The 12,584-nt window shown below is 41.7% G+C and overlaps 3 protein-coding genes across 4 annotated transcripts; 2 read left to right on the forward strand and 1 right to left on the reverse strand.

Moving 5' to 3' along the window:
- Positions 1-283: 283 nt before the first annotated feature.
- Positions 284-3,890, reverse strand: LOC115674349 (glycosyltransferase BC10). 2 transcript variants are annotated; one of them, XM_030596716.2, is made up of 3 exons: positions 3,486-3,890; positions 2,670-3,391; positions 284-1,197 (listed from the first exon to the last, which is right to left on the reverse strand). In XM_030596716.2, exons 2-3 carry the CDS (start codon positions 3,186-3,188, stop codon positions 559-561), a joined length of 1,158 nt encoding a protein of 385 aa, XP_030452576.1. In that variant the 5' UTR covers positions 3,189-3,391; positions 3,486-3,890; the 3' UTR covers positions 284-558. The 2 variants fall into 2 exon arrangements, with proteins under 2 accessions (XP_030452576.1, XP_030452575.1); XM_030596715.2 differs by having other exon boundaries at positions 2,670-3,395.
- Positions 3,891-5,848: 1,958 nt separating this feature from the next.
- Positions 5,849-8,433, forward strand: LOC115674488 (uncharacterized). The gene is made up of 7 exons (XM_056310618.1): positions 5,849-6,088; positions 6,483-6,569; positions 6,772-7,047; positions 7,143-7,304; positions 7,424-7,477; positions 7,682-7,828; positions 7,950-8,433. Exons 1-7 carry the CDS (start codon positions 5,855-5,857, stop codon positions 8,328-8,330), a joined length of 1,341 nt encoding a protein of 446 aa, XP_056166593.1. The 5' UTR covers positions 5,849-5,854; the 3' UTR covers positions 8,331-8,433.
- A 144-nt stretch (positions 8,434-8,577) lies between these two features.
- Positions 8,578-12,362, forward strand: LOC115674487 (uncharacterized). Its single transcript, XM_056310619.1, has 9 exons — positions 8,578-8,869; positions 9,000-9,070; positions 9,157-9,351; positions 10,232-10,318; positions 10,554-10,844; positions 10,939-11,100; positions 11,198-11,251; positions 11,344-11,412; positions 11,529-12,362. The coding sequence occupies exons 3-9, from the start codon at positions 9,187-9,189 to the stop codon at positions 11,529-11,531; spliced, it is 831 nt and encodes a 276-aa protein (XP_056166594.1). The 5' UTR covers positions 8,578-8,869; positions 9,000-9,070; positions 9,157-9,186; the 3' UTR covers positions 11,532-12,362.
- The last annotated feature ends 222 nt before the right edge of the window (positions 12,363-12,584 follow it).

A 12,584-nucleotide genomic window follows, 5' to 3' on the forward strand; every position in this document is an offset into this window, starting at 1 on the left:
AGATGGAAGCATGACAGGGCGTGAGCGATGGTCTTGCCCCTTTCTTTGGTAGTGCGGTGTGGTCTGCTTCTTTGTTTCATACAGTCCTGAGAGGCAATATTGAATTGGGCAAATCTTCAAGTTTCCCTCCATATATTTTAGGAGAACGAAGGAACGGCATGTGCTTCTGCCTGAATAATTTGAGTAAGAACTAGTTCGGCCGACCTAACGTTAGTACAATTAATCGAATGACAATCACATCCAAAGTTTTCGAAAAATCTCCCACCGTCGAGAACAGAACATATGACTCAATACCTGCAGAAGCAGGATGGTGCAGAAGAAGCAATTCTTGAAACAATAACTCTCAATTTTTAGCACAAATCTCAATATGAAACCAAAACTACAAGCTAGCAGCTTCCCCTCTCTGTACATCAAGAATATATTGTCTGGGCGGTGCCTCTGATTATGCCTCATGTACAAAGGATGAAAGCAAATTAGGAACCCGAGCGATTTCGAGCACCACCCAACACATTGAATGTATAAAGGCAATTTTGAAATGCATTCCTCGTTTGGCATCTATTAATAGCCAAGAACTTTTGGAGCTAATTCTAGGAGAGGATACAATGCACTCGGAGCGAACTTTCTTGCGAAAAGAAAACACATTAAAGAGTTTCGGTTATTGTAGGTGCAGTGACGGTCCTTGTTTATTTTCTGCAAAAATTCTTCTGTAATATCAGACCTTCCGAACGTGGCAGGGTGAGCGCCGCCTCTCGACCAGTCCACCCACGTGATACTTCTATTGGCCAAGAGATTTCCTGCTTCGATGGTCAGCATTGTAGGGAAATAGTGCTCGTCAACATAGCACGCTGGCCTACAGAAACTCTCAAATTTCGGGTAATAAGTAGCATCTTCCACAATGTTTATAGCGAGCTTTCGGTTGATTTCGAACCATTGCGATCCTTTACGCCATTGGGAGATGTTCACTTCGGGGGCCATATTCTCATTGTATCGTCCTCTCCCGTATGGTCCGGGATCATCAAATGCACCCATGAAGCTATATCGGGACTTCATAGTGTAGTGATAGATGAGGCTGAAGTTATACAGCGGAATGCATGATTCAGAAAGAAGAATGAACCGCTCATTGGATATGTCTAGCAATGCGTTGGCTACGAGTCTTCTCTCCGCATCACACATGCTCATCCTGCCCCACTCAGACACCTGAAGGACAAAAGAACAGAGAAGCAAACTGTGAAAAGATTAAATGGAACAGAGGAGTTTAGATCAAATAGAACAGCTAGGCAAGAAATATGAGCTAAATGAGCTAAAAAACTGTCTTCAGTCCTCTCAGCACCGCATAAAAGCAACCTGTGAGAAGATTAGCGCAACCACAAAAGCATGATCGAAATAGCTAATATTTGATTTGCTGCCCATGCAAACTCTTCACATGTAGGCAGAGAGAGCACTAGGGAACTATCAAATGCAGCGCAATTTGTTCCCTCGCATTTACCACCCAATAGAAATACTCCAAAACGCACATCTATGTATTAATCTTTTCCAAAACATCATACAGTGCATAAGTCCTCTAAATAAGGATGCCCAACTTAGAATAACCTGCACTGCCATAATTCAACAGGCAACTGTCATCCTCACTTTAGACTCCCAAAACACTAACGGTGAATAAACTTATAAGCATGGGAAAAAGAGGAACAAAACCAGTCTATACCATCTACTGCACAAATTCCAGCAGGATCAAATTAAAACTGTACAATCCAAATAATGGAAGCAAACACATACTCCCAATTGACAGGTTAGCAACTATTGTTCACATAATGCAACTGATGGGTGAGCCATGGCTATCTCTCAGAACTCAACAGACTAACAAATCTTCCCTTGAGTTGAATATCAAGCATCTATATTCTTCAAATATTCTCCATGGAAAACTTTCTCCTGTCCAATTCTAACTGTGGCAGTAAAGCTAGTCATAGAAGACTCCACCTACAACTATCAATCCAAACCAATTCCGACTATCTCCCTTTATCTTAGACTTTAAAAACAACAACTTTAAATGAACAACGGATGAAATACTCCATAGCCATGAAGAGATTGACCCCACAATTCAATTCTCAGTCCAACAAAATTCCTACTCCGATATCCCATATAGCTACTCCATATGTGGCCACTCAGTAGTCGACTACAATTCAAACATTCTGCAGATTATCTGCGCATCAGGCCTCACCAAAGTATTGTCTAGCCAGTAGACAAAGTTCAAATCCAGAGGACAACAAACGCTACATGTACAATACTTGATAACAATGGCAATGTTGGATATGGAAGATAGCCCTGATGCTTGACTTGTATCCCAAAATTGTATTTCCCTAGTCGTGTTTGATAATGGCTGCTACCAGTGGTATGCTATCACCTAAATGAGGCCCTCAATCTCTATCTAACTGACAGGAGATTGTGTCCTGTTAAATAGATTTAAGTTCTGAAATGCCACAAGATCATCATCCACCTGAAAAAATTAATACTCCAAAACAACACAGGAACACAAACCAAAATGACCCAGACCAAGAAGCTGTTCCTGCGTTCAATATATTTAAATACCGCGAAGAGCGGAAAATGGAAATAGCTGGAAAGTCCAAGTCATCGATACATATAGGTGCACACGCCAGACGTGAAGAGAATCATACCTGACTTGGGATTTGTCTCTTGTTAAATGCCGACGAAGGACGAAAGTGGGCATGGAATGATGGATGGGAATGAATATAGATCGAATAAAGCCCCTCGTGGCCCTTGAAGAACCTCTCCCAAAGAGGAGCCAGCGGCAATGGACCCTTGGTCAAGAACATGAAAGCAATTTTCGGAACTCTTTTGAATGGATACTTCTTGATTTTAGGAGCAAGGGTTGCTCTCCAAAACAGTTCTTTATCAGACATATTATGAAGAAGATCCGACGGAGGCCGAATCCAACGGTCTAAACTATTGGCTTCTTCATAGCACGGCTGAAAACCGGACTTAGCAGTTGTAACCATGCTTTGAATCCCAAAACGCCGAATAGTGTATATGCTAATGACTGAAAATGCAATACACACTAACACAAAAGGCACAAATAACTGAAGCAATCTTAGAGGCAAAGCCTTCGTTTGGTTCGTCCGATTCGGCCCAGGAAGATCCTTGCCTTCCTCTGATAATACCGCCCTTGCTTGCATATCTGCAAATCACTTGTACCCAAGTTCTTCAGCAAGATATCAGATCCGCAAACACCCCGCGCAACGGCGAAACTCCACTGAATTCATTTTCCGGTAATTACCTATAAATCTCCGTCCCTCCAGCTTCAACAAACAAACCCCTGTTTTCTCTATAACCAGACACTAGCACAGATCCAACTACGCAAACAACGCACCAGAACCACCTTCCTACACAAAGAAGACGAGAATTTCAAGAAAGGGTATGAACAAGATAAGATTTCATCGCCCAAAATCGACTAAAGAGCTCGCGAGTCAAACCTGGGCCGATGATCCGGTACTCTTAACGTACTAAACCGCGCCAGATTCAGCGGAAAGAAGAGAACTTTGCACAGCGCTCACGCAGATGCCATGGTTTCGGGTCAAATATAGAGGTCGAGGGTGTTAGGCAAAGTGGGGCTTGGTCTATACAAGAAAAAGAGAACATGGGTGTGCGGAGAGAGTGCGGGGGGGGGGCTCGCTAATGTCGGGTTCTTGAGCATGGGTTTCGGGAGCTTTTCCGCAGTTCTGCGGAATCAATTCACAGGGTGAGTCGTGCGAGCGACGGGTGAACGCGAGAGCTTTTGCTTTGTCGGGTCGCTTTCACTTTCGCTGATTGATGAGGTGGTGGTGGTGGGCAACTTCTCGACCCTTCCTTCGTCGGACTCCAAACACCACGTCGTCAAGGAGACGACTTGCCAGAAGAAGAAGGATCGGAGAATAAAAGACTGGTTAGACAATTCGGTCGTGTCGAGACGTGTCTCTTCGCTTCCCCTTGTTTAACGTGGTTAAAAGATGAAAAACAATACGGCTGTCGAAAGAAATTACCATGCACGAAATCATGATTTGTAAAAAGTCAACGCATTAAAAGTTACCAACTTTTCGAATCTGATTGCCTAACTAGTGCTCCTGAAGAGCTGATTAACGAAATCTCATGAACAAATTTGTAACTAGTGCTCCTGAAGAGCTGATTAACGAAATCTCATGAACAAATTTGTCAAATTTCAAAACCCAAAAACACAATCGTGATAAACAAAAAAAAAAAAAATCACGAGAGAATGAGGCTGAAGGATGATCAGTGTAAAAAGTTAAAAAGTGCGATCGATCCATACTCATTCCAACTGTCGAATTTGGATGGGTTTCTCACATAAAATGAGGGGCATTACTAAATACGTCAGGGTGGGGTATGAGCATTAACTTCATTCAATACACAAATCCGATTTAAATTCATACTCGGTAATCAAATCCTTTCCATTTTGTGGTTCATTGTTATGGTTTTTCTTTTTTTGTAGCGCGATCTCGTAGTTGACAGGGGTGTATTAAAAAGTGAATTAAGAGCTTGCATGATCCCTATCTCGGTAATAAAAAAAATAATGGAGTTGATTCTTAAATGCAAGAAAGAGATAAAACATTCGATCAGTGATATCACGGCGAGCTCTAGAAATCAAGTTAATGCATTAATCACCTAGGCCATTCCGCATGGGCCAAGCCTCCAAAAGGCGCACTCATGTGTAAACACAAAAAGAGGCAACAATTAAGGACGGATTTTACTTGAAAACCACCTATCATGGTCTCTCTTATCCGATGTGGGCACTCCTCGATATTACAAAAATGGTGAAATATCCTAGATTTTGACCTCGATTAATTTGATCATCGCATTATATGCGCATCGTCAATACATAGAAATTTCATTAGTTAAGAATACTAATTATAGTAACAAGTCCATTACTATAAAAGAGAGAATATTCTCCATCTTCTTCATCAGAATTACTATATTTTAACCCTAGAATGGAAGGACCACGGTCACAACGCGAAGGCATATAGTGGGGCCCCGCTTTACATGAAAACGTTGCAAATTACATAGAAAAGATTTACAGGAGCTCTCATCATTGTGAGATTGCATGAACAATGCCATATAATCCATGTGCTGCAGTGAAACCAAGGACCTGCATTTGATTTACAGGACGATGACTTTGATGATGGTGTCAGGCATGGAACCACTCTGTAGTAGACATACAATCATGTGAGGATATTCCTAAGTTTAAACGAGTTCTATGATGAAAGCTGTCGAACATTCCTTGTTTTCGATGGAGGGCAACTGCAATTTCATCGCAGAAACTACGGTCCTCTCTTTCCACTTTCTGCGCATTAGTTACATCTTAGGAGAAGATAATGAAGTCTAATCTCAGAGTCCCTGGAGTCCATTCGACGGTCTGGTCTTTCGACAGTATATAAACACGCGAATCGCACGGAGCGCACAGATTCGAGGCTGAGCTACATCAGGTTTGACTCAAGCGGGAGAGTTGGCCTGGCTCGGCACAATCGAATGCCATCATACTAGGAATTGTTCGTGAGCACAGTGGTCTAGCCTAGGCTCTCACACGAGCACAACGAGTCTTCATTCCTTTCGATTTTGTGATTTTTATAAAAGAATTTGGTTTAGGCCTTGCTTGACGGGTCCGGTTCACGCAAATTCTCTGCTGCATTCGTGTGTTACCCTGGAAAAACACTAAAATTTTGAATGAATGAGACTTGGATGGTAAGAAGGTGAGTCATGTGCATTTTGTGCTACTGCATGTAGTTCAATCACATGCTACTGATTGCCTGCTTTTAACCAAAACAGCATATCATCTCTTTCCTGGACATATTATATGTGTTCCTCAAAATCTATTCACGGTACTCAGTATTTCAGACATAATTTGATAACAATGGGCAGCAGACTGTTCTCTTCTGTTCTCAATGTGAAAACGGTCTGCATTACATTGGCAGTTGTTTTCATTAGTTTGAGGGCTGTGGCCGGAGCATCGACTTCTCGATCCAAGAAGAAGTTGGAAGTTGAAGGAAAAATTAACTGGCTCAAAAGGCATGCAATAAAGAGTATTCAGGTATTTTTAGGCCCTTTTATATCAGTTACTTCACATACTCCTCTCAGTTTCGTCATTACTTTTCACGGTACAGCTAATGAAGGATTGTTAAAGATAACGCCAAACCTTGGAGAGTAGAAGATTATAGCTTGACTAAGGCACCAAAAGAGAAGATAGAAAATGAGATTTTAGTCGTTTAACCAAGAAAACGAAGAATAGGCCTTGTTTCAGTTCCGTAGTTTGGACTAGGTATCACCTCAAATAATGCTTTGTTGCGCGCACATTCCTCTGTTGGTTTGCTTTAAGATCGCAGCAAGGCCTAAGTAACAGATATGTAAGCATAATGAAATCATCTGCATTGAGATATCTGCCTGAAAAGTCTGGCTATGACTACCAACTATTTTCGTGCTGGTAGAGTGAAGATGGGGACATCATTGATTGCATCGATATCTATAAGCAGCCCACTTTTCGTCATCCAGCTCTAAGGAATCACACAATTCAGGTCGGACTCGAAGTTTGTTTCTTTATTCTCTTTTCTTTACCCTTTTCCCTCCTCCTCCTTTATATCTTTGACATAAAATATACGAGGGAGATGTTAATCATTTCTTTGTTGCAAAGAAGCAAATGGTAACATGATCTGGAGCCTTTTTGTAATGATGAATTCACATACTCATCATGTTTCAAGCTTTCTTCTCCTAATTCAGATGGCACCGAGTGACAATCCGTCTATCATGACTACCGGAATGCCTGAAGCATTCACAAAAAGTGACATGGGATCCTCCATGTTTGGGACATCACAGCTGTGGCAAAAAAGGGGAAGCTGTCCCAAGGGGACTATACCCGTTCGAAGAATTCAGAAGAATGACATGGCTAAGGTGAGCTGGCAGGTCGACTATGGAAGGAAGAAGGCCCAAAAATCCCATCAAGGCACTGAGATGGATGAGAATAAAATTCAAAACCTCCTTCAGAGTAATCACTCTGTATGTATGCATTCTTACTTTTTTATTTGGGGAGAGTTATATTAATAGTTCATGCCAACACTTACATTTTCGACATTGGTTGTACTGTGAATTAGATGGCCATATTGATCACAGAAGGTTATAGTTACACTGGAGCCAAAGGAGACATTAAAGTTTTCAACCCGCATGTCGAGTATGATGATGAATGGACCACTTCTCAAATTGCTCTAAAGAGCGCCGTTCTTCAAGATTATGAGTGCGTCGAATCTGGATGGGCGGTATGTGCAAATCGCCGCTAAACAATCTGAATTCATCATTTAGTTTAACCAAGTGATAGCTATGTGACAGTTGCTTTACGGTAATTCTACCCTGACTCCTAATGATTCGAACTTTTCAGGTGAATCCTGGCTTATATGGCGACCGGAAGACTCGGTTTTTTGTATATTGGACAGTAAGCTCATCATCTGAACTCATTCTTCATTTAGATAAACACGACAAATATACCGGGTCTCATTGGCAGTCACCGCAACAAATTTTCCTTTTTTTTTAATTGTATGTAAAAGTAGGACTTCCAGTCACACCTTGACTTGATCTTTGTTTGGTTTTGGTATGACAGTGCAAAACCAATATTGTATCTTCCTCTTCTGTGTATCAGGCTGACTCCGGGAAAAAAACTGGCTGCTTCGATCTCACTTGCCCTGGTTTTGTTCAAACGAGCAGCGAGATTGCCCTCGGTGCGGCCATTCATCCCATCTCGACAACAGATGGCCTTCCATATCAAATAACACTTTATCTCTTCAAGGTCAGATAGTAGTGATCTATGACCATAGCGAGATACTACTTGGAGAATTCCCAAACTAGTTACTTTTAGCTTCTCTGACGAATTGAAAGGCCTTGGTAACGACTTCTCCGTGTGATTTCAGGATCCAAACACCGGCAACTGGTGGGTTCAATATGACGAGAAGACGAATGTCGGTTACTTCCCGCCCGAGCTATTTGCCTACCTACCTCAAACTGCACAAACTGTGCAGTGGGGAGGCGAAGTGTATAGCTCAAGAATTGGGGGATTTTCACCCCACACGTCGACACAAATGGGCAGCGGGCAGTTCCCCATCCTCGAAGAATCGAGCGGATACGTGAAGAGAATACGGGTCCGCGATAACTCGATGATCCTGAAGTTCCCTGAACAGATTGACCACTACACAGATGAGTTTAGGTGTTATGATGTGAGATACCTTGGGGATTATATTGAAGATCCTGAATTTTATTTTGGAGGTCCTGGAAGGAATGAGTTGTGCCCCTGACTAGACATTGCGGCCGCTAGTTTCTTGTTTTTCAGCCTGATCCTCATATAGCAGATGTTATGAACAGAGTTTTAAAAAAAACGAACATTTATATTCCCGTTTATTTTTCACCAGTTGAAAGTCTTTCTTACATGTCTTAAAATTTCAGACCTGATCAATCGGCAGCTGAAGTAAACCTGGAGGCATGGTTCTGGCTTGTATTATCCGGAGCTGGCCTGAGCCGCTCATCAAATTAAGCATGAAGTCCAAGCCAGAACACAGTAACAAACTCGTATGGTGAAGCCCCATTGGTCCAAAAAATTAATCTCGTGGATTTTATACCATAATCACAAGGCCGTTTATGAGGTTTAATGAACCGGCAGTCCCCATATTCAAATCATACTTTAGATCCCTGATCTTCTTCTGCTTAGAGAAAATTCATGCTCCTAATCAGCATGCTCGGCAAATTTTCTTGCAGTGCAGATCATTTTCGGTCAGTTTCTCGTGCATTGCCGCAATCTGTAAAGAACACAATGGCATTCGGCAGAAAAGTCATGAAGGTTGACGTTTTTTCTGTGTTGATGTTAACTTAAGGGGTCAAAGTTCAGTCAATCTTATCTTAATTCACATGAACCAAACTGATCTGTGTATTGATGTCTTTTCGTTCTATATTTGGCTTTTTGTTGGCAGACGAGTACTTTCTGTTTTAACCCAAGCAAATATGACAAGTCAATTACAGTCGCAAATTGGGATTTTTCAAGGTTCTTGGCTTTCTTGGATAAACATTGAATTTTGGATATTCCCTTTTCTGTATTATTTCAATCCTTTTTATTCCCTTTCCCTTCAGTCATTTTCCTGCTGAGAAGCAAAAGGAACGATGGAGAAAGTGGGATTTCTGCTTTTCTTGGCTATGACATTGTGTTGGGCCACATTGGCTAATAGTGTATCAAGAAAATCAATGAACAGAGAGGCTTCAGAGGACGACGATGATATTAACAGGAGACTCAGGCTTCTTAATAAGCCTGCAGTGAAGAGCATTCAGGTATCATGTTGCCTTCATCTCCTCTTGAATAGGCTTCCTGCTGATATTCATTCATGGTTTTGAAGAACCAATCAGTGAGAATTATATCAAATAGGAGACAACCAGCTTTTTCAAAGGATTTCTTGGCCCGAGAAAGACTTCTTTTGTTGGGGGGGGCAAAAAAATCTCTGACTTGTTTTCTGGATTTCGGCTATTTCGCATTAGCTTACACTAATATCTCATAAGACTTCGATCTTTCGGTCATATATGGCGTCTCTTCTGATAACAATGTTATGAATCTCAGTTCCACAATCGTCATGGAACATTTGCTTTGGGTACAAAACCCGTGTTTTTCCGGAGCCATTTCAGGAAAAAGTAATAACATTCATGTGAGCCATAAGATCCAGAACAATTTTGCTGTATTCCAAATAGAATTTCACCACCCAATAGAACTAATGATATGAATATGTGATATGCATTTCTTCCTCTGTTTTCGTTTTATCTTTTTCCAGTTTTGGCCAGAAAGTAATGCCATATATTGGATCCCCACAAATCACCATACAAGAAATGTTAAATTTTACTTCCATGTCCCCAGTATTGTTGTTGCACTGTACTTCAATCATGCACCAATCTTTTTGCTGAAGTCAAATCTACAGTACTCATCCTTTGGCTCGAGTAGATAAGCAGAGGTGTAGTAATTTAAGTCCTTTGAGAAAAGTTGCTCTCTCTCATTTACTCTATCTCACGCGCGCACGCCCTTACTCACTCAAAACACAAAAGAGAAGTGCGTTTCAGACACCCATTTGTTCGTTAGCTACTTAATGGAAATAATTAATGAAAGCTTGTTCGCTGCCAATAAATTAAGTTACAGACTGATGTCCAGTTTTTGTTTGATTGATAGAGTGCAGATGGAGATATCATCGACTGCGTTGACATGCACAAGCAACCAGCCTTTGACCATCCCACATTGAAGAACCATGTCATTCAGGTCCGTGTCGTAACCTTAGCTCTCTTACTTACAAGTGAAATTTTGATCACAAACATTTTTCGAGACTGATAAGTTCTAAATAGCTTTTTCTTGAATTGAACTGGCTGGTCTTGAGAGCTCGAATCAGCGGATTGCACGTTTTGATCCTATATATTAAGAGCAGCTTGATATTTCCTTCCTTCTTTTTGGGGATATTTTCTGGAAACCTCATTTACTATTCTTCCTTCAAATGCAGATGAAACCCAGCATTAAATTGCCTTCAGAAAACAAAGCAACGAAAAATGAGTCCTCAAAACTAGTAATATCTCAGACTTGGCAAAAGAGTGGAAGTTGTCCCGATGGAACTATTCCCATCCGACGAAGCCGGCGGCAAGACTTGTTGAGAGCTTCTAGTCCTGACCAATTTGGGAAAATGTATCATCCTCGTTCACATGACCACGTGGCTAATTCAACCATCGATGAAATTGGTCAAAATGTGGTCATAAATGGAACCCAAGTCTCTCTTCCTTATCAAAAAGATCGTTCCGTAAGCATTCGTTTCACTTTTATCTGCTAACAGAAACTTGTTCCCTCACACGTTCATTGTCTAGTAATACCATTTCACTATGTTTCACGGGCAGCAAGCAATGCTTTATACAGCTGGGTACCACTACATAGGAGCTTCGGGCGACATAAACCTCTGGAATCCGAATGTTGATTTGCCAGATGACTTCACTACAGCCCAGATATGGCTTCTGGCTGGGCCCGGTGATAAGTACGAAAGCGTCGAATCAGGGTGGATGGTTCGTCTTTCAGTTTTAGTCTAGGCCTCTTTTACTTTTAACCTGATAGTTTTTGGTTATCTATTGAGATGGCTCAAAAGGATTGTCCTATTCTCAGGTGAACCCAAAGTTATATGGAGATAAGCAAGCTAGGCTTTTCGCTTATTGGACCGTGAGTACTTTACCATCGTAATAGACCATTTCTTTTCGGCTGAGCTAAATTGTTTAACTAATTGTTTATCTTCCTTTTCCTTTACGACACAGGCTGATGGAAACGATGCCACGGGTTGCTTCGATTTGACCTGTTCTGGATTTGTTCAAACTAGTTCCGAGGTAGCCCTCGGCTCTGCCCTGGGTCCGATATCTTCTGAATGGGCACAATATCAGATATCAGTCAGCATTTTCAGGGTACTTAAATTCTTGGTCTTCTCTGCCTTCTTTACTTGCAGTAGACCCGTTCGGCAAATCCCTGTTTGAGTGGGCTCGTTTGACACCTAACTGCCCCGAGGTGTCCATGTGCGCCAGGACAATGATTTGCCCATTGGGCATGACCACAACAAAGCTAAGTGGGAAATTAGTTGACAAATCACGATTAGCCTCTATGTTAATCCTGATTTAACCACTCCACCCGTTTTACAATTTCATTCGAATCGAGTCCGCCCAATAATTCAGGTCTAACTTAAGAAGTTGTAAGTTCTCTTTAGAGAAATTTGTATATTCTGAACAGAGATGGTTATCATTGAACCAGGATCCGAATACTTCCAACTGGTGGCTACGCCTCACGAACAACCTGGTCCTCGGGTATTTTCCCGCATCTCTTTTCTCCTCCTTGAAGACCAGCGCCATAATGGTCAATTGGGGAGGTCAAGTGTACAGTACGATGGTGAAGAAGACTCCTCACACCAGAACTGCCATGGGAAGTGGGGAGTACTCGGAGGCACTCCATGGCCATGCCTGCTACATCAACCATGTTAGGATTGTGGACTACTCACTTTCACTCAAGTACCCTGATATGGTTGGGGTTTGGAATGATGAAGTGTATTGCTACAATGGACAGAACCATAGAGATGGGTACATCGACGAGCCTGTTTTCTACTTCGGTGGGCCGGGCCGAAATAATTTCTGCCCATGATTGATACGTGAATGTCATGCAAGTATTGCAGACAGAAGTTCCTTTCAGAGAATTTCATTTGTGTTCACAAGCTTTTGAACTCCCATCTGTAAAAGTGAAATAGCATTCCCCATAGATGACAAATACTATAGATCTAAAGTTCCCTCATCAAGCATCAGTAATACGTCCATAGCAAAAAATTGCTTGAAAGTCGAGAGATTTACTTATGGGCACCGAGCAAGGGCATGCTGAAAACGATCCATCCTCGGGCGTCATTGCATGCATCATACGGAGCAAATTTACAGTACCCAATAGTCGCAAGCTTCTCGACTCCCTTAAAGAAAATGATGAGATTGCTGATACAACAGGCAAAACACAAGAAGGCTCTTCGGTC

The sequence above is a fragment of the Syzygium oleosum genome, unplaced genomic scaffold (assembly GCF_021117445.2).
Source record: "Syzygium oleosum isolate NSW1041296 unplaced genomic scaffold, Sole_v2.1 Sole_v2.04, whole genome shotgun sequence".
Classification (NCBI taxonomy): Eukaryota; Viridiplantae; Streptophyta; class Magnoliopsida; order Myrtales; family Myrtaceae; genus Syzygium; species Syzygium oleosum.